This window comes from Dermacentor andersoni, chromosome 7, assembly GCF_023375885.2.
Source record: "Dermacentor andersoni chromosome 7, qqDerAnde1_hic_scaffold, whole genome shotgun sequence".
NCBI lineage: Eukaryota > Metazoa > Arthropoda > Arachnida > Ixodida > Ixodidae > Dermacentor > Dermacentor andersoni.
In genome coordinates this window covers 18657139-18681790 of record NC_092820.1, presented here as the reverse complement: position 1 = coordinate 18681790, position 24652 = coordinate 18657139, and the positions used below count along the sequence as shown (strand labels likewise).

Genomic DNA, 24652 nt, shown 5'->3' with positions numbered 1-24652 from the left:
TCAATTTGCGCGCGTTCGTCTACAAGTCTCTCAAGACAAACAGAAGCGACCCTAAGACCTCCGTCACCGTGTTGTCCATTTTGCGTCCGGCACCCTCGTGCTGCTTTGGTCACCATCGCGTAAAGTTAGCCTTTGTGAGAAACTGCTTTCCTGTTATACCGTGCGATATCGCGTGCTCCGCGAAGTGACCGATGTCACCTATGAAATTGTTCTAGCCACGCCCACTACGTCCTCCGGTGTGACAACCAGTGACATTGTCCACGTCACCCGACTCAAGCCCTACAACTCTCCACGTGCCTTGGATATTTAACAGCACCGTCACGGCGCTTTTGCCGCCGGGGATAAGTATTACGATATTATCGGTAGATACCCGAGAGACGAGCCGCCGCGAGAACGACCATGAAGTGGGCCTGTGCCCTTGGTGCGAGAAAACTGTTAGCCTGGCGCTCTGGCTTCAGTCCAGTGTAAATTGCTTGTAAATAGCCTTTTCCGTCTGTGTCTTTCTACACGTAACAATACGATCTCTCCAATGCTATTTATTCACAGCGTGTTTACAGGAGGTATTCAGAGACCTGGATTGGGAAGACTTGGGGATAAGAGTTAATGGTGAATACCTTAGTAACTTGCGATTCACAGACGATATTGCCTTGCTTAGTAACTCAGGGGACGAATTGCAATGCATGCTCACTGACCTGCAGAGGCAAAGCAGAGGAGTGGGTCTAAAAATTAATCTGCCGAAAACTAAAGTAATATTTAACAGTCTCGGAAGAGAACAGCAGTTTGCGATATGTAGCGAGGCACTGGAAATAGTAAGTGAATACATCTACTTAAAGTAGCTAGAGACCGCGGATCCGGATCATGAGACTGAAATAATCAGAAGAATAAGAATGGGCTGGGGTGCGTTTGGCAGGCATTCTCAGATCATGAACAGCAGGTTGCCATTATCCCTCAAGAGAAAAGTGTATAATAGCTGTGTCTTACCAGTACTCACCTACGGGGCAGTAACCTGGAGGCTTACAAACAGGGTTCTACTTATATTGAGGACGACGCAACGAGCTGTGGATAGAAGAATGATGGATGTAACGTTAAGGGATAACAAAAGAGCAGATTGGGTGAGGGAACAAACGCGAGTTAATGACATCTTACTTGAAATAAAAAAAAATGGGCATGGGCCGGACATGTAATGAGGAGGGAAGGTAACCGATGGTCACTAAAGGTTAAGGACTGTATTCCAAGGGAAGGGAAGCGTAGCAGGGGGCGGCAGAAAGGTGGGCGGATGAGATTAAGAAGTTTGCAGGGACGACATGGACACAATTAGTACATGAGCGGGGTTGTTGAAGTATGGGAGAAGCCTTTGCCCGGCAGTGGACGTAACCAGACTGATGATGATGATGATGATGTCAGCTGTCTCATGGTTGTTGATTAACATGGAAAGTTCTGGCAGTTCTATTCTAGCTTTATGTTTAGAGGCTTTCATACATTGGCGCTTCTTAATCAGACCTTTCGTCTCCTGCGATATCCTGCGACTGGTATCCTGTCTAACGAAGTTACCACGGACTTCTATTGCACACTCCTTAATGAAGCCCATAAGATAGCTGTGCAATGCTTCAACACCAACGTCCTCTTCCTGAGTTAAGGTCCAATATCCGTTCTGTAGCTTGATCCGGAATTCCTCTATTTTCCCTCTTACCGCTAACTCTTTGATCGGCTTATTATATACCAGTTGCTTCCGTTCCCACCTGAAGTCTAGGCTAATTCGAGTTCTTACCATTCTATGCTCACTAGATGGCACCTTGCCGAGCACGTCCACATCTTGTATGATGCCAGAGTTAGTGCAGAGTATGAACTCTATTTCATTTCTTGTCTAGCCCTGCGGACTCCTCCACGTCTACTTTCGGCTCTCCCGCTTGTGGAAGAAGGTATTGATTATCCGCATATTATTCCGTTCTGCAAACTCTACTAATAACTTTCTCCTGCTATTCCTAGAACCTATGGCATATTCCCCCGCTGACTTGTTTCCAGCCTGCTTCCTGCCATACTGGCATTGAAGTCGCCCATCAGTATACTGTATTTTGTTTTGACTTTACTCATCGCCAATTGCATGTCTTCACAGAAGCTTTAAACTTCCTGGTCATCATGACTAGATGTAGGGGCGTAGGCCTGTACGACCTGGCCAAATAATGTACCTCAAAGGTAGCTTGTGCACCTCATATAGTCCGTCGCCCAGAAGTACGCAAGCATACCTTGTAGTTCAGCAGATACTGAAGTTCCTTTTTGCAAAACCACCTAACACTTTTTGCTACTTACATTGCTATCGGCACTGATGTTTTTTGTGGAATGAGTGAGAAGCAGATATACGAAGTTCATAAAATTTTTGGTGCAGAGATCTACCGACATCACCCCTAGCTTCTGCACCTCCATGCTACACTTCCGTGCCTCTGACACAATAGTGGTGCTCCCGACAATATTGTAACGTGGAACTCTCAGATATATACATGGAGAATGGTAGCATTGAGTTGGGTGGTTGCTATTTATGGAAATATGCCTTATGAAGCTTTATTATGCCGCGATGCGAAGAAGGTTTGTTGTACGTGTCTATTTAGCCAACGAACCTATATATCCGTACTCATGCCACGATAAATTTTACACACATGTCTCCTCTCTGGTCTGGTGGCACTCGAGCGTAGGTGGAAATGTATCTGCAAGTATAGCTGCCAAGGGGTCTTCGCCAGTACCACAAACAATGCTTTGTGCTGGGTTATGTCTCTGCAGTCATCATTTACCTTTTGCATGCGAGCAACATTGACGATTCTTTCGTATCACGTACTGAGAAGGTTCAGTGCCAATGACTAAAGTGGATGAGCTTTCGGAAGTATATGTAAGCGTCACAGGGGAACATACCAAGATCAGTGGGCGTTGCGAGGTCATGGTAGAGGTGATCGTAGTGGTGGTGCGGTAGCAATAGTCGGGTTTAACCTGGCACTCACGGCCGGCGATTGCTCACCCTGAGTATCTTTTATAACAACACTGTGGTGTTCCACATTTCCATCAGACCAGTCTTTCTTAAGAATCTGATTAGGAGACGTGAAGTTTCTTTGCCATCTATAACTAGTTTTTGGGGAACACAAGGTGTTTCAGGCACGTATGTGAAAGGTCCTCTTGTTGCAAAGTTTTTAGGAGAGCCTCGCCTTCGTCTCGGAATTTTGGGCACGACCACAGAAAATGTTTCAGATTTCCTTTCTCGTCGCATGTCGTACAGTTCGTAGAATTGATGCGCCCTTTTAAATAATCATGCTGGTTTACTAGACGATCGTGTCCTTATTCGATGTAGTAGTGAGGCTTCCTCTGGACGAAATCTCTTGGTTACGCACGACATATGTGGTTGAACCAAAAGTGACCCACAATAATTTCGAATGTCGGATTCTTTAACTTGATTGATCTTTGGGTCATTTGGGAGGACGATGGAGCGCTGTGCATGCAAAAGCTTCAGCTTTCTCGTCGCCAGCGTTCCCAATGAGGCAGGGAATTCACTGAAACTTTACCGTGGAGCCATTGTTGCTGAGTTCTTTCACGATGGCTAGTGATTTGCTGCAATGTCTTTAGTTTGCGCAGAACAGCAGCTATTACCACGTCTTCAACAACTGCCGACGAAGCTATGCAGTCCATATTTGAAGTAGTAACTTAGCGCAATAAAAACCACAGAGAAAAGAAAGATTGACAAGGACAAACGCTACCTTTGTACATATATATGCTCTTATCACGCAAGCGCATACCAATACAAAAGAACGCGCGCATGCACATCAAAGCCTGTGGCGCAAAAAGTTAAATTGAGCATCAACTAATGAGATAGACAGCTCACCTATAGATCTATCTCTCTTCTTGTAGATGAAGATGGCCTCTGGATCAAGTCTAGAAGACGCGTTGCCGCTCGTTCCCTGAATGTTAGTCTCGGAAAATCGAGCGTCACACCCACACGCCGTAACATGAGCCACCATATGTGCGCGATTATCCTAATTTTTCTTAAGTTTTTTGCACATGTTTCATTAAACTGTCATTCACGCAACGCTCGGTTTGTCCAATGTGCAAGAGGTTTTTCCGCAAATGTGCAAGAAGTTAGCCTATACAAACCCTCTGGAGCACTTAACAAAAGCTTTCTCTTACCTAGTATGGCAGCCCCGCCTGCTCTCACATCAAACTCCCGAGCACAGCTCCCAAAGCTTGCTGGGCGCACGAAAACAGAGGAATACCATGGTTAGCAACCTCTTTAAGGTTTTGTGACACATTGTGCACGTAGGATATAACCTCTGGTCTCACCTTCAGTTGGACGTCTGCTGCTGCTCTCCGTGCTCGAAGCCTTGCTTTCTTGCAGTCGACACTGCTGTAGTGTTGTCGACCCTCAAAGGAAAACCAGCTGCCAAAAGGCGTGCAACTTGGTTTGAGAAACTAGATCGCATTTGTCGGGCGCACGATTTTCGCAGAACTCATTCCTAGCAAAGTATACCTGCTGCTCGCTTTGCCACCTTAGAATGTGATGAGTCATACGGCAGTAATTGCTTCAAGGCTCGCGGTTTATAGCCCCAGCAGACGTGACCGACTTCAAAAGACAGCTTGCAGTTTAAGAACTGCAAGAGTGGACTCGGCGGCACGGCCGTGACAATGTTGGCTCACGTACCTTTGTACATGCAGATTGTCTTCGAGAGCTGCTTCATCGGTGGCGGATCCGTGGGACGGGCAGATGGAGTGCACCTTTCTGCGAAAGCGCCGCTGATCTCGCCTTCGTCTATCGTCGATCAAGGCTGTCTCCCCAATGCAAGTGCCGTTTTTGGCAAGCCATCGTTCCATCTACACGTGGACACTGTCTACCGCGCACCCACCTGGAGCACCCTGACGTCATTAAGAAGACATCGGCATGACGGATTCTTGGGTATAAAAGAAGCTGCAGCAGTGACGGCCTTCAGTGGACTCGGCGGCATGGCCGTGACAATGTTGGCTCACGTACCTTTGTACATGCAGGTTAGTGATAAGAAATATGTATTTCGTAGCAATTACCTTTGTCTGGTCGTGCTGCCGTGTCCACATACTATTGTGAGTTGTATCGGCGAATGTTTCTCTTTGGCAGGGATGTTGTTGTCGTTATCAGGGGATGTTGAAAAAAATCCTGGGCCTACTAACACTGAAATGATCAAGGAACTTCTTGACACGCAGAAAGTGATTTTGGGTAAACTTTCTGAAATCCAGGAAAAACAAGCCTCTTTTGAAGCAAATTTGGTTCAAATGAATACCAGGCTTTCTTCCATAGAAGAAAGTTTGAAGGAATTCGACGTTGTTAATAAGACTATCTAAAGTTAAGGACTATCTGCATGTACATGACCGGAATTTAGATGCTCTCAACCGAAAGGTTGATCAACTTGACAACAGGTCCAGGCGAAATAACTTGATAATAAGAGGAATTGGTGAGGAAGCACGGGAAACTGATGATGTTTTGTTCAAAAAGGTGAACGGTGATGTGTTTAGCGGCATATTGAAGCTGAAAATCAATTCAGTTGAAAGAATCCATCGCCTAGGCAAAAAGATTGAAGGTAGAGACCGTCCCATAATCTTGAGGGTGGCTGATTTCAGAGACAAATTTAAAATTTTGCGTCATTGCTCTATGCTCAAAAGTACGAATATAAGCATCAGTGAGGATTATTCGAAAAAGATTGTTGAAGTACGAAAATGTCTATGGGTTTCTACACAGGAAGAAAGGTCAAAGGGAGTAAAAGTTAAAACTACTATATGACAAAATAAAAGTCAATAATGTCCTTTATGCGTGGAATGAAATCACTAATGAGCGCTATGAGTGTGAAGCACACCCTCAGGATGACCCTGCTTGAATTTTGGAAAGCGATTCCTTCAGGATACTGAATGTGAATGCAAGCAGCATATTAAATAAGGTCGAGGATATCGAAGCTATGATTTTAGAGCATGACCCGGATATTACAATGATTACTGAGACATGGCTTCATAAAGGTATATTAGATAGCGAGGTAACTCCAAAGTCTTATGTAATGGTAAGGAAGGACCGGGATGGTAGAGGTGGTGGAGTTGCGTTAATGATTCGCGATAACATTGACTTTATTATACTTCCTGTCCCTGCTGATATTGAAGCAGTTTGGATTAAGATAATTTGTAAGGATCGTTCAGTCCACATAGGCGGTATATATAGGCCACCAAATTCACCAGTCCAGGTTCTTTCTTCTCTCCGGCACTTTATGGAGAGCAATATGCAACAAGGAGACAATATTATACTTTTGGGCGATTTCAACCTACCTGGAATAAACTGGAATGCTCACTCTCCTGGAGATACAGATATTTTGAATTGCAATGAGCTTCTTGATGTTGTTTTTTGTTTTGGTTTAAACCAAGTGGTGACCGACTATACTAGAATCAGTGCTCGTTCTTCGTCTATCCTTGACCTTGTTTTCGTGTCTAATAACCTGTTGCCTTTACTAATAGACTGTGAGACCAGTGATGGCATCTCTGACCATAAACTTGTAGTACTGTCTTTGAGCCTTTCTGCCAATACTGTAAACCATCCCAGCAAAAATATCGTGTTAGACTTTGCTAGAGCTGATGATGTTGGGGTTCTAGAATTGCTAGAGGACTCTTATGAGAGATTCTCTGAACTTTATATGCGTAATCAGGGTCCTGATTGTCTTTGGAAGTACTTTGCTAATTTGGTCATGTCTTCTATAAAACTGTATATACCTAAGCGTTTAAAGAAAACTAGCAATAGAAGCCCTTGGATAAATAGAGAAATAGTACACTTAAAAAATAATAAAACGAAAACGTAAAAATTGTAAAAAGAATCCTAGCACTCAGACTCGTTCCACCATTCAATGCCTTGGAAGGAATCTTAAGATACTTGTGAAAGAATCCAAACAAAGGTTCTTTGGCATCACAATCCCAAAATTTCTAAAAGAAGCACCGGGTAAATTTTGGAGATATATTAATCCATCATCGAATGTTCACTCAACGACACAATCTAATGAGCATCCTTCTTCCGAGAGTTTCAATGATTATTTTGCATCTGTGTTCACAGAAGACAACGGGATTATGCCGAGTATTGAAACTCCATCTGACAGGCCGCCTATTGCGGACGTTGAGATTTCTGAACAAGGTGTGCTCAACCTTTTGCTTCGTTTGAACATCAAGAAAAACCCTGGACCCGATGGCATCCCTAACGAGTTTCTTTATCGCTATGCCGATTGGAATTCTAAATATCTTGCATTAATTTTTCGGTCTTCACTTCATAGCGGTTTTTTACCAAAGGTATGGAAGCAAGCTAAAGTGATTCCTGTCCTTAAAAGCGGCGGTGCTGATAATTTAGCAAATTATCGCCCTATATTGATCACTAGTACCTGTTCAAAGATGCTTGAACATATCGTCTCGAACCATCTGTTAACTTATATTAATGAATATAATTTGTTATCTATCCACCAACATGGCTTTCGTCAAGGCCTATCCACAACATCTCAGCTCATCGAATTAGCCCATGATCTTTCAGAAACTATTAACTCTCGGGGACAGACGGATGTGATCTTCATGGACTTTGCGAAGACATTTGATAAAGTGTCTCACCATAAACTACTAAGAAAAATTGATGTTATGTTCAAAAATGCTGCTATTACTCAATGGTTCTCATCCTATTTTCTTTCTCGTGAGCAAGATGTCGAAATTAGTGGTACAAAGTCTCAGATTTCATGTGTTAAGTCGGGAGTTCCCCAAGGCAGTGTTTTGGGCCCCCTTTTATTCCTCTTATTTATAAACGACCTCCCGAATGAAATAGACGTTTCCATCAGGCTCTTTGCAGATGACTGCATTATATACAATAAAATTGATGCGGTAGGAGACCAGGCAAAATTACAAGCAAATTTACAGAAAATAAAGAAATGGTGTGATGAATGGCAAATGGTGCTAAATCCGTTAAAAACTGTAGTTATGACAGTCTCTAGAAAGTTGAATTTCTTAAACTATTCTTATTTTATTAATAATCATCAACTGATAAGAGTTGATCAGCATAAGTATCTTGGCATGATTTTCACAAGTGATCTTCGCTGGAACCACCATATAGATTATGTGTGTGCCAAGGCCAACAAGGCACTCTGGTGTCTGAGGCGAAATTTGCCATTCGCAACTCAAGAAACAAAACTTCTAGCCTATAAAACAATAATTAGACCTATAATGGAATATGCTAAGGTGGTCTGGGACCCTTACACTGCTATAAATATATCAAAAATCGAACGAATACAGCGTCTGGCAGTCAGATTTATATTCAATAAATATTGGCGGACGGACTCCCCTTCTCAACTTTGTGTACAGGCAGACCTACCGACATTCCAGGCTAGATCTAAATATGAAAGACATATTTCTTTACCTAATCATTCATTATCATGTTCATATAAAGCATACAGATTTTTTTGATATTCTTTCTAGTGAAACCACTAGACATCGTCATTCAATGTTTATTCGTCCACCTGTTATACATACCGATTGTTTCAAGTACAGCTTTTTTCCAAGAGCTATCAAAGAATGGAACTCTCTGTCGGAAGAAGCCGTTTCATCCTCATCAATTGATTTTTTCGCAAAACGCATTGGAAATATTCTAGTTTGTAAATTATATACTTAACTTTGTGTCCTTGTTATCTTCAGCAGTTTACGCTTTGTTACCTCTTGGTGTTATTAATTTTAATTTATTGTCCCTTTTTGTGTTTCAATGTACAATTTTCCATGTGCAAAATATTTGATTTATAATTGTTCGTATTCCTCTCCTGCTATAGGCCTGTGTAAGGGCTGGCAGTATCTATAAATAAAAAAATAAAACTGCAGGCCTGCGGCGTCAGTAACGTTATGCGTAAAAACAAGGTCTTGGCCTTGGTTGTTTTGAGCTTTTAAAATGCAAGCAGTCGATGTAGAGTCACCATTATTGTTTAAAAGCTACAAAAAATGACCAACATGCCTAAAACTATTGAAACTGGCCCCCCATTAAAAACAAGCTCAAAGAAAAAGATATTTTGCACAATATAGGAACGACACATAAACCTATACACACCTTCCGGCTTTGCAGATATGGCTGCTTGTTGAAAAGAATAAAAGGCAGGCCTAAATAAACTCCAGTAACGTTAAAGAAGTTGCCTACTGACAGGCCCTCTGAGTTCTAGAAGTCGACTCAATGCACTCCCTTAGGGAAACCAGAAGTTTATCCTGAGAAATTCAGTAGAATAGAAACGCAGGCTGCGGTGATTACAAATTTTATTCCCATTAGTAAGGGTGCCATTCGGGCCAAGCCAAGATTCGCCGAGTTACGCGAAAGTTTGCACTTGTCCACACTTGCCACAGGAATCAAGAACAGCAAAGAAAGCTGTTTGATGATTTTCTGTACCACGAAAACGCACAAGACCGACACTATTTTCAGGCTACTGTTAGCGAGCGCGGAGCGTGGCAGCACTGCGTGACCCTTTTTTCTTTTGAAAAACCTTAAGACGCTACATGTGGACGATCCTTTCCGTGTAGAAAGTTCTTCAGAGGTTGCGCAATTCGTTAGATGTAACGACGACATTACGTATGTTTTTTGCCGTTTACGTAAAAGATCCATTCTGCTCAACTTTTCACGGTAAGCTTCTGGTTGCCTTGACGAAATGTACTGAGTACAATGACGTGTTCCACTTCCAGAACTAAGCGGGAATGTCAGTGGGCAACTTTTTATAATTAGTCAGGTTTTTTTTAAGTGTGACTTTTATTCTTTTCAACGAGCAGCCATATTCGCAACGCCATAGCGGGGGTGTGTGCAACGCCGTAAGGGGGGATCATGTGCCGCTCCTATCTTGTGCGCCATTTTTTTACCTTTTGTTGACAGGTCTTGTGCCGGTTCTAGCTTGGTTTTAAAGGGGGACAGGTCTTAAAGGTTTATAGGCACATTGATGCTTTTTAGTGCTTTTAAACAATAACAGTGACTTTACATCCACTACTTGCGTTTTAGAAGATTGTAACAAAAAAAGCCAAGGGATTGTTTTCCGTATGAACTTCCTGACGCCACAGACCTGCAGTTCTGAGATTCAAAGCTGTGTTTCGAAGTTGGTCACGTATGCTAGGCCAATCAACCGCGAGCCTTGACCAACTACTGCCGTATGATTCCAAGGTGGTGCAGCGAGAAATAGGTAGTCTTTGCTTGGAATCAGTTCTGGGGAAAGTAATGCGTGCACCAAATGTGGTCTAGTTTCTCAAACCGAGTTGGGCACCTTTTCGCAGCTGCTTTCCCTTTTACGGTCGCCAACACTATAGCATCTCTGCAACAAGAAAGTAAAGCTTAGAGCACGAAGGTCAGGAGCAGACGTTCAACGACTGAGGTGAGACCGGAGGTTATACACTACGTGCATAAGGTGGCATACAACATTAAAGAAGTTGCGAACCGTCATGGTATTCCTCGTGTTTTTGGGGTGCCCAGAAAGCTGCCGAAGCTGTGCTCTCTATTTGCTGTGAGAGCAGTAGGAGCTGCCACACTAGGCATGAGAAGCCCTTTGTTAAATGCTCCAGAGGGGTTGCATATGCCATCCCATAGCATCCTTGTGGGCAGCTGTATCGACAAACCAAGGGTTGCGTGAATGACCGTACAAGGGAACATGCGCAAAAAATAAAGAAGAATGAGGATGAGGGCGCACATATGGTGCGTCAGGCTACCGCGTGTGGGTGTGACGCTCGATTTTGCGAGACTACCATTCTGGGAAGGAGCGGCAACGCCTCTTCTAGGCTTGCTTGCTCGGGAGGCATTCTCTATCGAGAAGAACCGAGATAGGTGCATAAGTGGGTCTTCTATCTCCTTACTTGATGCTGAATTCGACTTCTTGCGCAACTGCCTTTGATCTATATTTGCCGGTTCGTTTTGCTAGGTATGCGCTTGTATGACGAAGTGACATATATGTATAATTCTATCTTTCCGTTAAGCAGTTGTGAGTGTAGCGCTCGTTTTTGTCCACGTTTCTTGTATCTGGTTTTTACTGTGCTAAGTTATAGCTGAATTATTGAAAACCAACTAATCCACCAGTCGACTCTTCTACTATACAGTCCACGCGGCCAGGTGACACATATCTCATAGAGGGAATATACTATGCCTCTGGTCAGCAATCTTCGTCTACTTTGACCGAGCAATTTGTGTATACTTGAGGTGATTTGATTAACTCGAGTGCGAATGTTTCAGAGCTAGCGACTTAGCTTCTGCAGCTGCATCACAGCTCTGACTGTAGCCATGGTACACTTAGGTTGAATATTGTATCCTCCATTGTCCAGGGCAGGTCTACCTCTTTCCTCTTTCTCGAGCAGCGTAATCCTAAGACTGAAAGCGTGTTCAGTGCTGCATGACATGTGAGTGCGGAGTGTTACATACACGTCTTAAGAGGGCTTGACCAGACGAACACTAACTCCGACGTAATAGTTGGTTCACAAGACACTGGGAAGCCTGAAGGCGCAGAGGTTGTCGCTCAGCTTCCTAGAGCACCTTTTTTGTTCGATGCTGGCTAAGGCCTTCGCAAGCACGGCCGAATACCTTTTCTGTCTATAATTTCTAAGTGATCGTATTGGCTATCTTAGGATGACATCATCGGTAGCTGATAAAGGAGCCCTCTTGTAAACAACGCTTTATGCAGCGGTAGCGTCGACTTCCGGGGGCTGCCCCAGCGTATATCAGCGACTCGCTTGAGCACATGAGGCCTCTGTGGCGATGACACCACAACGTACCTGCTAGTAACAGCGCGAAATGTAGACAAGAGACGAGACAAGAAGACACCACAAGTCTTCTTGTCTCGTCTCTTGTCTACACTTTGCGCTGTTACTAGCAGGATGGAACACCAACAAGCCCAAGCTGCTATTCCAGCGAAATACATTTCTGGTACCTCGGGCCCTTTTCAATGTCAGCGCTTGTGGTATCTTCTTGTCTCGTCTCTTGTCTACATTTTGCGCTGTTACTAGCAGGATGGAAAACCAACAAGCCCAAGCTGCTATTCTAGAGAAATTCATTTCTAGTACCTCGGGCCCTTTTCATTGTCAGCGCTTGTGGTGTCTTCTTGTCTCGTCTCTTGTCTACATTTTGCGCTGTTACTAGCAGCATGGAAAACCAACAAGCCGAAGCTGCTATTCTAGCGAAATACATTTCTAGTACCTCGAGCCCTTTTCAATGTCAGCGCTTGTGTTGTCTTCTTGTCTCGTCTCTTGTCTACATCTTGCGCTGTTACTAGCAGGATGGAAAACCAACAAGCCCAAGCTGCTATTCTAGCGAAATACATTTCTAGTACCTCGGGCCCTTTTCAATGTCAGCGCTTGTGGTGTCTTCTTGTCTCGTCTCTTGTCTACACTTTGCGCTGTTACTAGCAGGATGGAACACCAACAAGCCCAAGCTGCTATTCTAGCGAAATACATTTCTAGTACCTCGGGCCCTTTTCAATGTCAGCGCTTGTGGTGTCTTCTTGTCTCGTCTCTTGTCTACATTTTGCGCTGTTACTAGCAGGATGGAAAACCAACAAGCCGAAGCTGCTATTCTAGCGAAATACATTTCTAGTACCTCGGGCCCTTTTCAATGTCAGCGCTTGTGGTGTCTTCTTGTCTCGTCTCTTGTCTACATTTTGCGCTGTTACTAGCAGGATGGAAAACCAACATGCCCAAGCTGCTATTCTAGCGAAATACATTTCTAGTACCTCGGGCCCTTTTCAATGTCAGCGCTTGTGGTATCTTCTTGTCTCGTCTCTTGTCTACATTTTGCGCTGTTACTAGCAGGATGGAAAACCAACAAGCCCAAGCTGCTATTCTAGCGAAATTCATTTCTAGTATCTCGGGCCCTTTTCATTGTCAGCGCTTGTGGTGTCTTCTTGTCTCGTCTCTTGTCTACATTTTGCGCTGTTACTAGCAGCATGGAAAACCAACAAGCCGAAGCTGCTATTCTAGCGAAATACATTTCTAGTACCTCGAGCCCTTTTCAATGTCAGCGCTTGTGTTGTCTTCTTGTCTCGTCTCTTGTCTACATTTTGCGCTGTTACTAGCAGGATGGAAAACCAACAAGCCCAAGCTGCTATTCTAGCGAAATACATTTCTAGTACCTCGGGCCCTTTTCAATGTCAGCGCTTGTGGTGTCTTCTTGTCTCGTCTCTTGTCTACATTTTGCGCTGTTACTAGCAGGATGGAAAACCAACAAGCCCAAGCTGCTATTCTAGCGAAATACATTTCTAGTACCTCGGGCCCTTTTCATTGTCAGCGCTTGTGGTGTCTTCTTGTCTCGTCTCTTGTCTACATTTTGCGCTGTTACTAGCAGGATGGAAAACCAACAAGCCGAAGCTGCTATTCTAGCGAAATACATTTCTAGTACCTCGGGCCCTTTTCAATGTCAGCGCTTGTGTTGTCTTCTTGTTTCGTCTCTTGTCTACATTTTGCGCTGTTACTAGCAGGATGGAAAACCAACAAGCCCAAGCTGCTATTCTAGCGAAATACATTTCTAGTACCTCGGGCCCTTTTCAATGTCAGCGCTTGTGGTGTCTTCTTGTCTCGTCTCTTGTCTACATTTTGCGCTGTTACTAGCAGGATGGAAAACCAACAAGCCCAAGCTGCTATTCTAGCGAAATTCATTTCTAGTACCTCTGGCCTTTTTCATTGTCAGCGCTTGTGGTGTCTTCTTGTCTCGTCTCTTGTCTACATTTTGCGCTGTTACTAGCAGCATAGAAAACCAACAAGCCGAAGCTGCTGTTCTAGCGAAATACATTTCTAGTACCTCGAGCCCTTTTCAATGTCAGCCCTTGTGTTGTCTTCTTGTCTCGTCTCTTGTCTACATTTTGCGCTGTTACTAGCAGGATGGAAAACCAACAAGCCCAAGCTGCTATTCTAGCGAAATACATTTCTAGTACCTTGGGCCCTTTTCAATGTCAGCGCTTGTGGTGTCTTCTTGTCTTGTCTCTTGTCTACATTTGGCGCTGTTACTAGCAGGATGGAAAACCAACAAGCCCAAGCTGCTATTCTAGCGAAATACCACAACGTAGTCAACAGCGTGGCGCCAGAGTACCTTGTGGCCAAAGGTAATGCCTAGAAATTGGATGTTACTGACTTCGCAGATCTGGTACGCATCGAAATTCAGCTTCAACGTGTAGATTTTCTTTTATTTCTCGGAAATAATTTGAATAATGATTTCTCTGCTGGTAATGATAAGCCAAGCGTTTTCAAGTGTCCCTGAATGGCATTTACTGCTCCCTGGGCTGTTTGTGCGAGACGACGATGATGGTAGCCGGAGACCCATATGCAGATATCATTCGCATATATAGACATCTTCACAGGCTTTTGATGGTTTAGCATTCTTGGAAGCGTCGTCATGGTCATGGTAAATAATGAGGGACATCAAACGATCCCTTGTGGTACGCCGCGAAATATATCAATTTCATCGCTCAAGTTGTCACCAAGACGAATTCTGATGCGACGATCATTGAAAACGTATGTACAATGTTCAAGAGATGACCCGTGTCGCCTATTGCTTGTAGCTGGCAGATGATGGCTGTTTGCGATATGTAGTCATAGGCGTTGGAGAGATGCATAAGAACAGCAGGTGTCGACAGGCCGTCGCATTGTAATGTTCTATGTGACTTAGCAGGACCAGCACATTATCTTGAGTTCACAGATGCTGCGGAAACCCAGCCAAGCACTATAGTAGCTTTCGACCCTGCTCTACGTATCCAGTGAGTCTTGTGCACGCTATCTTCTCCATTAGCTTCGCTGCACAGGGGGCCAGCGATACTGGCCTGTACGAGTCCAGAGCTGGCGGTTGTTTTCCAGGCTTCAAAACCTGTACCACCCATGCAACCTTCCATAAATCTGCCCCATGCTTCGTCAAAATTTTTAACCGATCACGTCGTCTCTCAGCTGGTAGGTTAGTTAGTATCTGATTGCTGATAAGGTTAGGTCCCAGCACACAGCGACGTCGGCGGCTGCTCATAGCTTGTCCCAAATTCCTCAGTGTGAAAGAAGCATCCGTCAGAGCCGACGATAGCGGTGGAGGCGGGTTGGTTGTGCCTGGCGACCTGCCGGAAGAGAACACCTGAGCAAAGGCATCCGCAAGACAAGTAAGCGACATGCCTAATTTCAATGCTAAGACTTGAAATGCCTTGATTGGTCTAACTTTTCCAGCACGGTTATTAACGACCCGCCATATCCTTGGCATTGGCGTGAAGACAGAAAGGCTTTCACAAAATGCTGCCTATTGAAATTTTATTATTTTCCTTGCGCAACGGCGAATCAGTGCGTTAACTCTGTTATATATCGTCTTCTTTGGTGGGTCGCCTTTCGTACTCATTACGCTTCGTTCCGCTCTCCTAATGACAGCTCACATATTTTTGAACTTCAAGTCCGCAGCTGGAAGTGGTCAGGTAGCTTCAGCTCAGCGTTAGCTAATCTCTAGCAACGTAGCTTAACGGCGAACAGGTCGCCAGAAAATTCACTTAAACCATTCCTGTACATATCCCAATGCGTCGCAGGGCAGGACCTTCAGCCGGTGGTTCCAAATCCAGCAATGTTGACGAAGACATGAAAATAGTCGCTGCCCACTCTATCTTTACTCTTCATTGATGATGCAAGAATGTTCGCCGAGTGAAATGACAAACCAATGACACTTAAGACGCCGGTGGTCGGAAACCCAGGCTTCAAAACTATGGATATGGATAGATATGGAAAAATATGGATAGAATTGAAAATGCTCTCAGGAACGGAGGAGGCCTAAAAGCAGTGAAGAAGAAACTAGGAATTGGCAAGAATCAGATGTATGCGTTAAGAGACAAAGCCGGCAATATCATTCCTAATATGGATGAGATAGTTCAAGTGGCTCAGGAGTTCTATAGAGATTTATACAGTACCAGTAGCACCCACGACGATAATGGAAGGGAGAATATTCTGGAGGAATTCGAAATCCCACGGGTAACACCGCAAGAAGTAAGGAAAGCCTTGGGAGCTATGTAAAGGGGGAAGGCAGCTGGGGAGGATCAGGTAACAGCAGATTTGTTGAAGGATGGTGGGCAGATTATTCTAGAGAAACTGGCCACCCTGTATACGCAATGCCTCATGACCTCGAGCGTACCGGAGTCTTGCAAGAACGCTAGCATAATCCTAATCCATAAGAAAGGGGACGCCAAAGACTTGAAAAATTATAGACCAAGCAGTTTACTGTCCGTTGCCTACAAAGTATTTACTAAGGTAATTGCAAATAGAATCAGGAACACCTTAGACTTCCGTCAACCAAAGGACCAGGCAGGATTCCGTACAGGCTACTCAACAATAGACCATATTCACACTATCAATCAGGTGATAGAAAAATGTGCGGAATATAACCAACCTCTATATATAGCTTTCATTGATTACGAGGAAGCGTTTGATTCAGTCGAAACCTCAGCGGTTATGGAGGCAGTGCGGAATCAGGGTGTAGACGAGCCGTATGTAAAAATACTGAAAGATATCTATAGCGGCTCCACAGCCACCGTAGTCCTTCATAAAGAAAGAAACAAAATCCCAATAAAGAAAGGCGTCAGGCAGGGAGACACGATCTCTCCGATGCTATTCACAGCGTGTTTACAGGAGATATTCAGAGACCTGGATTGGGAAGAATCGGGGATAAGAGTTAATGGAGAATAGCTTAGTAACTTGCAATTCGCTGATGATATTGCCTTGCTTAGTAACTCAGGGGACCAACTGCAATGCATGCTCACTGATCTGGAGAGGCAAAGCCGAAGGGTGGCTCTAAGTATTAATCTGCAGAAAACTAAAGTAATGTTTAACAGTCTCGGAAGGGAACAACAGTTTACAATAGGTAAGGAGGCACTGGAAGTGGTAAGGGAATACATCCACTTAGGACAGGTAGTGACTGCGGATCCGGATCATGAGACTGAAATAATCAGAAGAATAAGAATGGGCTGGGGTGCGTTTGGGAGGCATTCTCAGATCATGAACAGCAGGTTGCCATTATCCCTCACGAGAAAAATTTATAACAGCTGTGTCTTACCAGTACTCACGTACGGGGCAGAAACCTGGAGGCTTACGAAAAGGGTTCTACTTAACTTGAGGACGACGCAAGGAGCTATGGAAAGAAGAATGATAGGTGTAACGTTAAGGGATAAGAAACGAACAGATTGGGTGAGGGAACAAACGCGAGGTAATGATATCTTAGTTGAAATCAAGAAAAAGAAATGGGCATGGGCAAGACACATAATGAGGAGGGAAGATAACCAATGGTCATTAAGAGTTACGGAATGGATTCCAAGGGAAGGAAAGCGTAGCAGAGGGCGGCAGAAAGTTAGGTGGGCGGATGAGATTAAGAAGTTTGCAGGGACAACATGACCACAATTAGTACATGACCGGGGTAGTTGGAGAAGTATGGGAGAGGCCTTTGCACTGCAGTGGGTATAACCAGGCTGATGATGATGATGATGGTCGGAAAAGCGTTTGCTGTCTGCCATTCGCCACACAGAGTCCTTCAGTATCTGAAGCACTGACAGATTGTTTTCCACGAACATCGATCAACTTGTCATCCCAGAGAGCATGGTGCTCGTAAAAGCTGCCGCATATAGCCCTCGGACCAGGGCAGCGGCTGCAGAGGTCCCTTATTTCTCCCATCATGAATTTCTGGCGAGAGCTCACATATACAGACGCCATGCTGAGCGTTCGGTTTCCCAGCCGTAATTCAACAGCAATGACATCCAGAGCACTGCTTCAGAGGTCTTGAATTGGTAGCAGAAAATGTGGTATTTCATGCCTGACATATACCATGGAGCTACCGCTGGCAAATGCCGGAACACGTTGGTTTCCGTGTGCGACATTTCGAGCAAATAATCTGGAACTTGGAACGCCAGCCTCGGACGGGGCCGATATTGGCACTGGCATGTTACCTAAGAAATTGACAGTTCAAGTAAATGACATGCAAGACCTGCAGAGTTCCACTGCATAAGAAGTGGCACCTTTGTACAAGACGATGAACATTGTGCCCTCACCACGTCCGTGGTGCTAGGTATTTTACTAGGAGGCACAGCTTAGAATCACTGATTCGAGAGGCGGGACTGCTACTAGCATGTCCTTCATGGAGTTCGCCGGCATCTTCTTTATTTGTGATCGCAGGCCTTGAAGAGAACACATAGCACTTGTTGTTGACACCTGTTGTCCTCCTGTAGTGGTGGTTCTGCTTCACCGCAACGCAAATGGGGTCACTGCAGTGCAGACACATAACTTCGCATTTCCGTTTGTTCAGCAGTCTTCTCGCATACAGAGCATCTGTTCAGTGATCTGACTGCGTTAGCCGATCCGCTGTGTGATTTCACCACTGTGTCTTGGCGTTCCTGATGTAGGCTTTGGGCTTGGGAATAAAGTATATCTCTTTGAGCTTCCAGTGATGTCTTTTGCCTGTCTGCGACTTTTCATCTTTTTATTCTCATTCGTTTCATCCTTTCCCTTTGGTTCCAAGATAAATATTTTCTTTCATTTTCTAGCCACTGCCCGCGTAGGACACTTGCTGTAAGCAGCTAGGTGCGCGCCAGTGCAATTTGCGCAACGTTCTCGCTGCGCATGCATGTTTTGAAATCATGCAATCCTCCGCATCTCTTACGTCACTGCTCACCACAGCAGTACTTGGCCACATGTTCATAGTGCTGACACTTGAAGCATCGAGCCGGTGTCGCAAGGCAACGCGCTGAGGTATGTAAAACGATACGTTCTAGTTCAGCTAAAGAGACTAGGAACATAGTTTTGAGAGAAATTCAACCCATTATTGCTTAACTTCTTTCTCCATTCGCTTTCGACATAAGTCGGTGTTTTGTTCGTGTGCATACCATTGGGCTATTTTTAATGAACTAATGTTGTCTTTGTTGCCACTGTGATCACTGTAGTGAAGTTCACCTTCCTTTCTTTCTTTCTTTCTTCCTTTCTTTCTTTCTTTCTTTCTTTCTTTATTGTTTCCTCAGACACAGTCTAAGAGGGGGCCGAGGCTAAAGGCGACAGAGCGCCTGACAAGGGCCCCGGCCCCCTTGCACAATATACACAGACAAAATACATGAACAAAGTTCAGCCAGACAGACATCATAGGTTCAGACAGTGGGCAATATTAAAAAGGGAGACTAGTCACTGCTCGAATATGAAGTCAGCAAATAATTGGAACAAAATATTTACATGCGCAACCTAATGTCTGCAACGTAAATACAGAACACAGCAATTCAGTTATCAGTCAGCACGTTCAACAACATCATTCATAGACATGGCACTCATAAAAAAAAAGCAAGACACAGAAACCAAGCACAATTTCACAGCCGTGTATCAAAATTGCAGTAGCTGAGAGGAGCATGGCAAGGGAGAACAAAGCGCGCTTTTTGAGGTAATTTACACAAATGAAAACATAATGTCACTCTTCACAAGAAACTTCCTACAGTGTTTCTTAAATGTATGTACACTTTTATTAAAGTCGACTTGCATATCTCTTCTGTTTAGAGCATTGGTTATCTGAAAAGATAATGCTTGCCTTCCATAGTTGGTTCTAACTTGCGGCATTTTTCGTTTTGGGTTTCGGGTACTGTATGAACTTGAGCTGGGCACTGCGGAAATATGTAACTTATACTTATTGATCCATTGCAATAGCTTAAAGTAGTACACCTGGTCAGCCTTCAACATGGTATATTTGATAAATAACGGCTGTGTTCTCAATAACTGCTTGTTGCCTTTAAAATTTTCCAGTATGCGCAAAATTTGCTTTTGTAATATATAAGTTTGTAGTACATAGTACATAGTTTGTGTACATAAGTTTGTAGTAGTTAGTAGCTGTTGTTCCCCAAGTCAAGATTCCATAGCTCATTCTAGAGTAAACCAGTGAATAGTATAGTGCCTGCTTTAAACGTTTGGGTATTGCTTTAAACGTTTGGGTGCGAGAAAGGCTTGATTTTAGTTGAATAACGTGGGTATTCCATGAGAGGTTGTGGTTAAACCAGACACCTAAAAACTTTTGTTCAGTAACCTGCTCCAGCAAGCGTCCTTCAAATCTAATTTTTACCGGGTAGCAGTCATGTTTATTAATTGGCTTAAAAATGACGTACTTTGTTTTATTTATACTTAGACTCAAGTGATTTCTTTGAAGCCATGCAGATAACTGTAATAAGTAGTCATTAACAGACGTCTCTAAACATTGCATGGTTTCTCCGGTGAAAAAAACATTAGTATCGTCTGCATACATTATTAATTGCGGGGATCCATGTATTGCTATAATATCATTTATGTAGATAAGAAAAAGTAGGGGTCCCAGAATAGAGCCCTGGGGAACGCCCTGTTGTACTTCGAGTTTGCTGGAGGACCAATTGTTAACACGTACATATTGATAACGTTTGTCTAGATAACTCCGGATTATTTTTATTGCTACTCCTCTAATACCATATTTTTCTAATTTTCTTAACAATATATTATGTTGAACAGTGTCGAAGGCTTTGCTGAAATCTATAAAGAAGCCAAGAGTGAGCAATTTTTTTTCTATATTTTCGACTATCTTATCCTTTATGTCAAGAAGAGCAATCTCTGCTGATTTGTTTGCTTGAAAGCCGTACTGAGCTTCTGTTATTACTCGATGTTTATTAAAGAAACCGCTTAGCCTGTGATTGATGACGTATTCAAATACCTTTGAAAACACTGTCAGAACTGAAATGGGCCTATAATTATTAATGTTGGTCTCACCACCGCCTCTGTAGACAGGTGTAACTTTTGCGATCTTCAAATCATCTGGAAAATCTCCACTAAGAAGCATCTGATTTATTATATGCGATAATATGGGGCTTATCAAGCATACCACATGCTTAATAGGCAAAACTTTTATCCCGTCGTCTCCACAAGCGACTTGATTTTTTAGATGTCCTATTATTGTTTCAATTTCATGAGACGTTGTAGGGGCAAGCATGATTGACTCCATCAAGCTATATATATGTACGCAGTCACTGGAAGAGCCATGCCGTCCTGAATAAACACCTACTTTGACGAAATGCAGATTCATCGCTTCTACTAAATTGTTCCCAGTTAGAAGCACATTGTCAATGCAGATTTCCTTCACACCACAGTCAGCTTGATTCCTTGCTAATGTGTTATTTAGTAGCTCCCATGTCTTTTTGCTGTCATTTTGAACATCCTGGAATTTAGTTTGGAAATAATTGGACTTTGCGTATTTTAGATCCGAGTTCAATTTGTTTCTCAGTTGTTTGAATTCATACAGTACACATGGATCTCGGGTTTTAAGAAACTGTTGCAATTTTCGGTTTTTCTCGTTTATTCTTCTGTACATCTCCCTAGTAACCCATGGTTTTCTAATCCGTTTACTTTTCTGGGCACTTTCTCGGAGCGGAAAGGCCAAATCGTAGCGATGCTGAAATTTCATCAAAAAGACCTGGTAAGCCAGTGTGGCGTTGCGTTGCTTGAACACATCATCCCAGTTCTCTTCTGCTATATAGTTATGAAACGTCATCAAGGTTTCATTAGTTATTGCTCGATACAACATTTTTTCTTGAGGAAAAACATAATTTTTCTCGGAAGGAAAGCCCAAGCAGAACACTGGCAAATGATCGCTGATGTCATATCTGAGAACACCAGCCGTAACATTTGCATCATCTATGTTGGTAACACACACATCAAGACACGTGGCAGTATCTACTGTGACCCTGGTTGGCAGTGATATCAGATTAGAACAGGCATAGGAATTTAGTATGTCATGAAAGTCTCTTGCGAAAGGACTATCTGATATGGTGTCTATATTGACGTCACCAAGAAGCATAAGTGATTTTGTTATAGACTGTAAAGTGCGAAGAGCATTGTCGATGAAGTCGATAAATTCCATCGATTTGTCTGCTGGCGGTCTGTAGATCGCGCCAACAGTGACGTTCGACAATTTGACAAAGAGGCTTTCAATACCTTGATCGCATCTAGTCAGGTCGCTCAGCACTTCACACTGTACACTCTCCTTTATAAAAATTGCTATACCACCGCCCCTTTTTATATCCCTACTAAGGCTTACGCACTTGTAACCAGGAAGGTGCGGTAACGCCATTTATTGCAAACATCACCACTCAACTTCGACTCGTTCTCATTTTTCTTACGAAGATAAACAGCTTATCACAAGCAATGCGAAAGCAACAAATATACCAAGAGCAACCAAAATTCACCTGAGCATATTTTATTTTACTGACGAGAGACTAATGATGAGTGTGACATACCAGGTTACATTCTTGAGACATGTGGCAGTCTATGAAGTGGTCTGCAGCACTCGAATTGGCAAGCTGAAACGAGAAATTGGAGCTGCATGAGTATTGTGTTTGTACGCACAGCACAATGGTCAATGTGATATTTTATTAATTGGTGCTAATAAGCAACTTGGGAAAAATAGCCCCTGTTGAAGACTTGCACCATGGATCACATTTTCTCTAGGTCCCTAAGTCATGTCTTCATCCTTCGGAGGTGACACAGACATTTTTCTAAACAAAAATTGAGGAGCCATTCTGCTGTGTGAAGGTGGATGACCAGCGAAGCTGTAGCACATTACACAGGGTTAGACAAAGGTACATGTATTTATTTTCGTCATTTCGTAATGGTGTGTGGATAGCCTTGTGATTACTGCCATATAGCCTGATTGGTTCGGTTACAATTTAGACAGATTCTTAGCGAAACTTCAATTTATGCGCGACCGTTGTTCAGTAGTTGAATTACTTGGGCTTGTGTGGCACTTGAAACAAAACTTTCCTGGCACGAACTGGGTCAACCATTTCTTATCTGGTTTTGAACTGTCCACATTGAAGTCTCCAGCGATGATCACAGGGGTGGTGTCGTCACGTCTAACACCTGCAAAATGTGTGGTCAAGGTAATTCTCGATAACACGCTTGGGTGTGCTTCGAGATGTATACGCAGGGGATATGATAATTCAGTCATTTGTTTGAACGGTAGAGTCATCCCCACTATCTGCTATATTGTCCCCTTACGAGTCAAAGGCGTATGGTTGCACATACATGTCATTTGCGTATATGTCAGTGCCTCCTGCTCGTCAGTTCATGCGCTGTTCACAAACGATTCTAGCATACCAATCGACTTGAAACAAAGCATCTTGATTTATTTATTTTTTTCATTATTGTTCTGTGAAATGGTTCCTTGCGTTCGTAGTCGATTGGCCACGCATTGCTGTCAGGATCGTCTTTTTCGGAAAAATTGTAATGCGTGCTGACAGGCAGTGCGAATACGCCACCATATGTCGACGTGCTCCACGCGACTTTCGATGTGAACGATAGTACAGGCGTGTGTGCGAACGACGTTTCTTCGCCGACTGCATCCTGCAAGATCGTCGACAAAACGGCGGCAAGCATCTGCACAAACAAAAGCGGTTTCAGTTGCACGTCGGGAAGCGTGCCGGCTCCAAATACCATGCGGGCATACTGCTGCGCGTTTGTGTAGCCTCGTTCTATGACACATGGTTCCTTGCGTTCGTAGTCGATTGGCCGCGCATTGCTGTCAGGATTGTCTTTTTCGGGAAAATTTTAATGCGCGCTTAATGCCAGTGCGAATGCGCCACCACATGCCGACGTGCTCCACGCCACTTTCGATGCGAACGATAGTGCATGCGTGTGTCGGAACGACGTTCCTTCGCAGATTGCACCCTGCAGGATCACCCTGCAGGCAATAAGGGTGATCCTGCACGATCACCCTGCAGGATCACCCAGTAGGATATAAGGATATAGCTGGTAACATACAGGAATCCCATAGCATTAAAGGGAGGGTGGCAGGTCTTGTTGGTAAACATAATCAGAGGTACAAATTGAAGGTCGTGCAGGCCTACGCCCCTACGTCCAGTCATGATGACAAGAAAGTCCAAAGCTTCTATGAAGACGCGGAATCGGCAATGGGTAAATTCAAAACAAAATACACAATACTGATGGGCGACTTCAATTCCAGGGTAGGCAAGAAGCAGGCTGTAGACAAGTCAAGGCGTAGATTCTAGGAATAGCAGGGGAGAGTTATTAGTTGAGTACAGAACGGAATACTATGCCGATATTGAATACCTTCTTCCGCAAGCAGGATAGCCGAAAGTGGACGTAAAGGAGCCTGAATGGCGAGGCTAGAAATGAAATAGATTTCATACTCTGCGCTAACCCTGGCATCATACAAGATGTGGACGTGCTCGGCAAGGTGCGTTGCACTGACCATAGAATGCTAAGAACTCGAATTAGCCTAGCCTTGAGGAGTGAACGGAAGAAACTGGTACATAAGAAACAGATCAATGAGTTAGCGGTAAGAGGGAAAATAGAGGAATTCCTAATCAGGCGACAGAACACATATTCGGCTTTAACTCAGGAATAGGACCTTAGTGTTGAAGCAATGAACGACAAAATTATGGGCATCATTAAGGAGTGTGCAATAGAAGTCGTTGGGTATTTCGTCAGACAGGATACCAGTAAGCTGTTGCAGGAGACGAAAGCTCTGAATAAGAAACGCCAATCTATGAAAGCCTCTAACCCTACAGCTAGAATAGAACTGGCAGAACTTTCCAAGTTAATCAACAAGCGTAAGACAGCTGACATAAGGAAGTATAATATGGATAGAATTGACCAGGCTCCC

The 24652-nt window shown here is 43.7% G+C and overlaps 1 protein-coding gene across 2 annotated transcripts in view; it reads right to left on the bottom strand.

Moving 5' to 3' along the window:
- Positions 1–24652, bottom strand: part of LOC126535533 (uncharacterized) — a 222482-nt gene that overhangs the window by 170053 nt on the left and 27777 nt on the right. For both annotated transcript variants that reach the window (XM_055073186.2, XM_050182346.3), the window contains exon 2: positions 22266–22328. In XM_055073186.2, coding sequence (XP_054929161.2) covers positions 22266–22328 — 63 coding nt within the window. The remainder of the gene's footprint in view (positions 1–22265; positions 22329–24652) is intronic.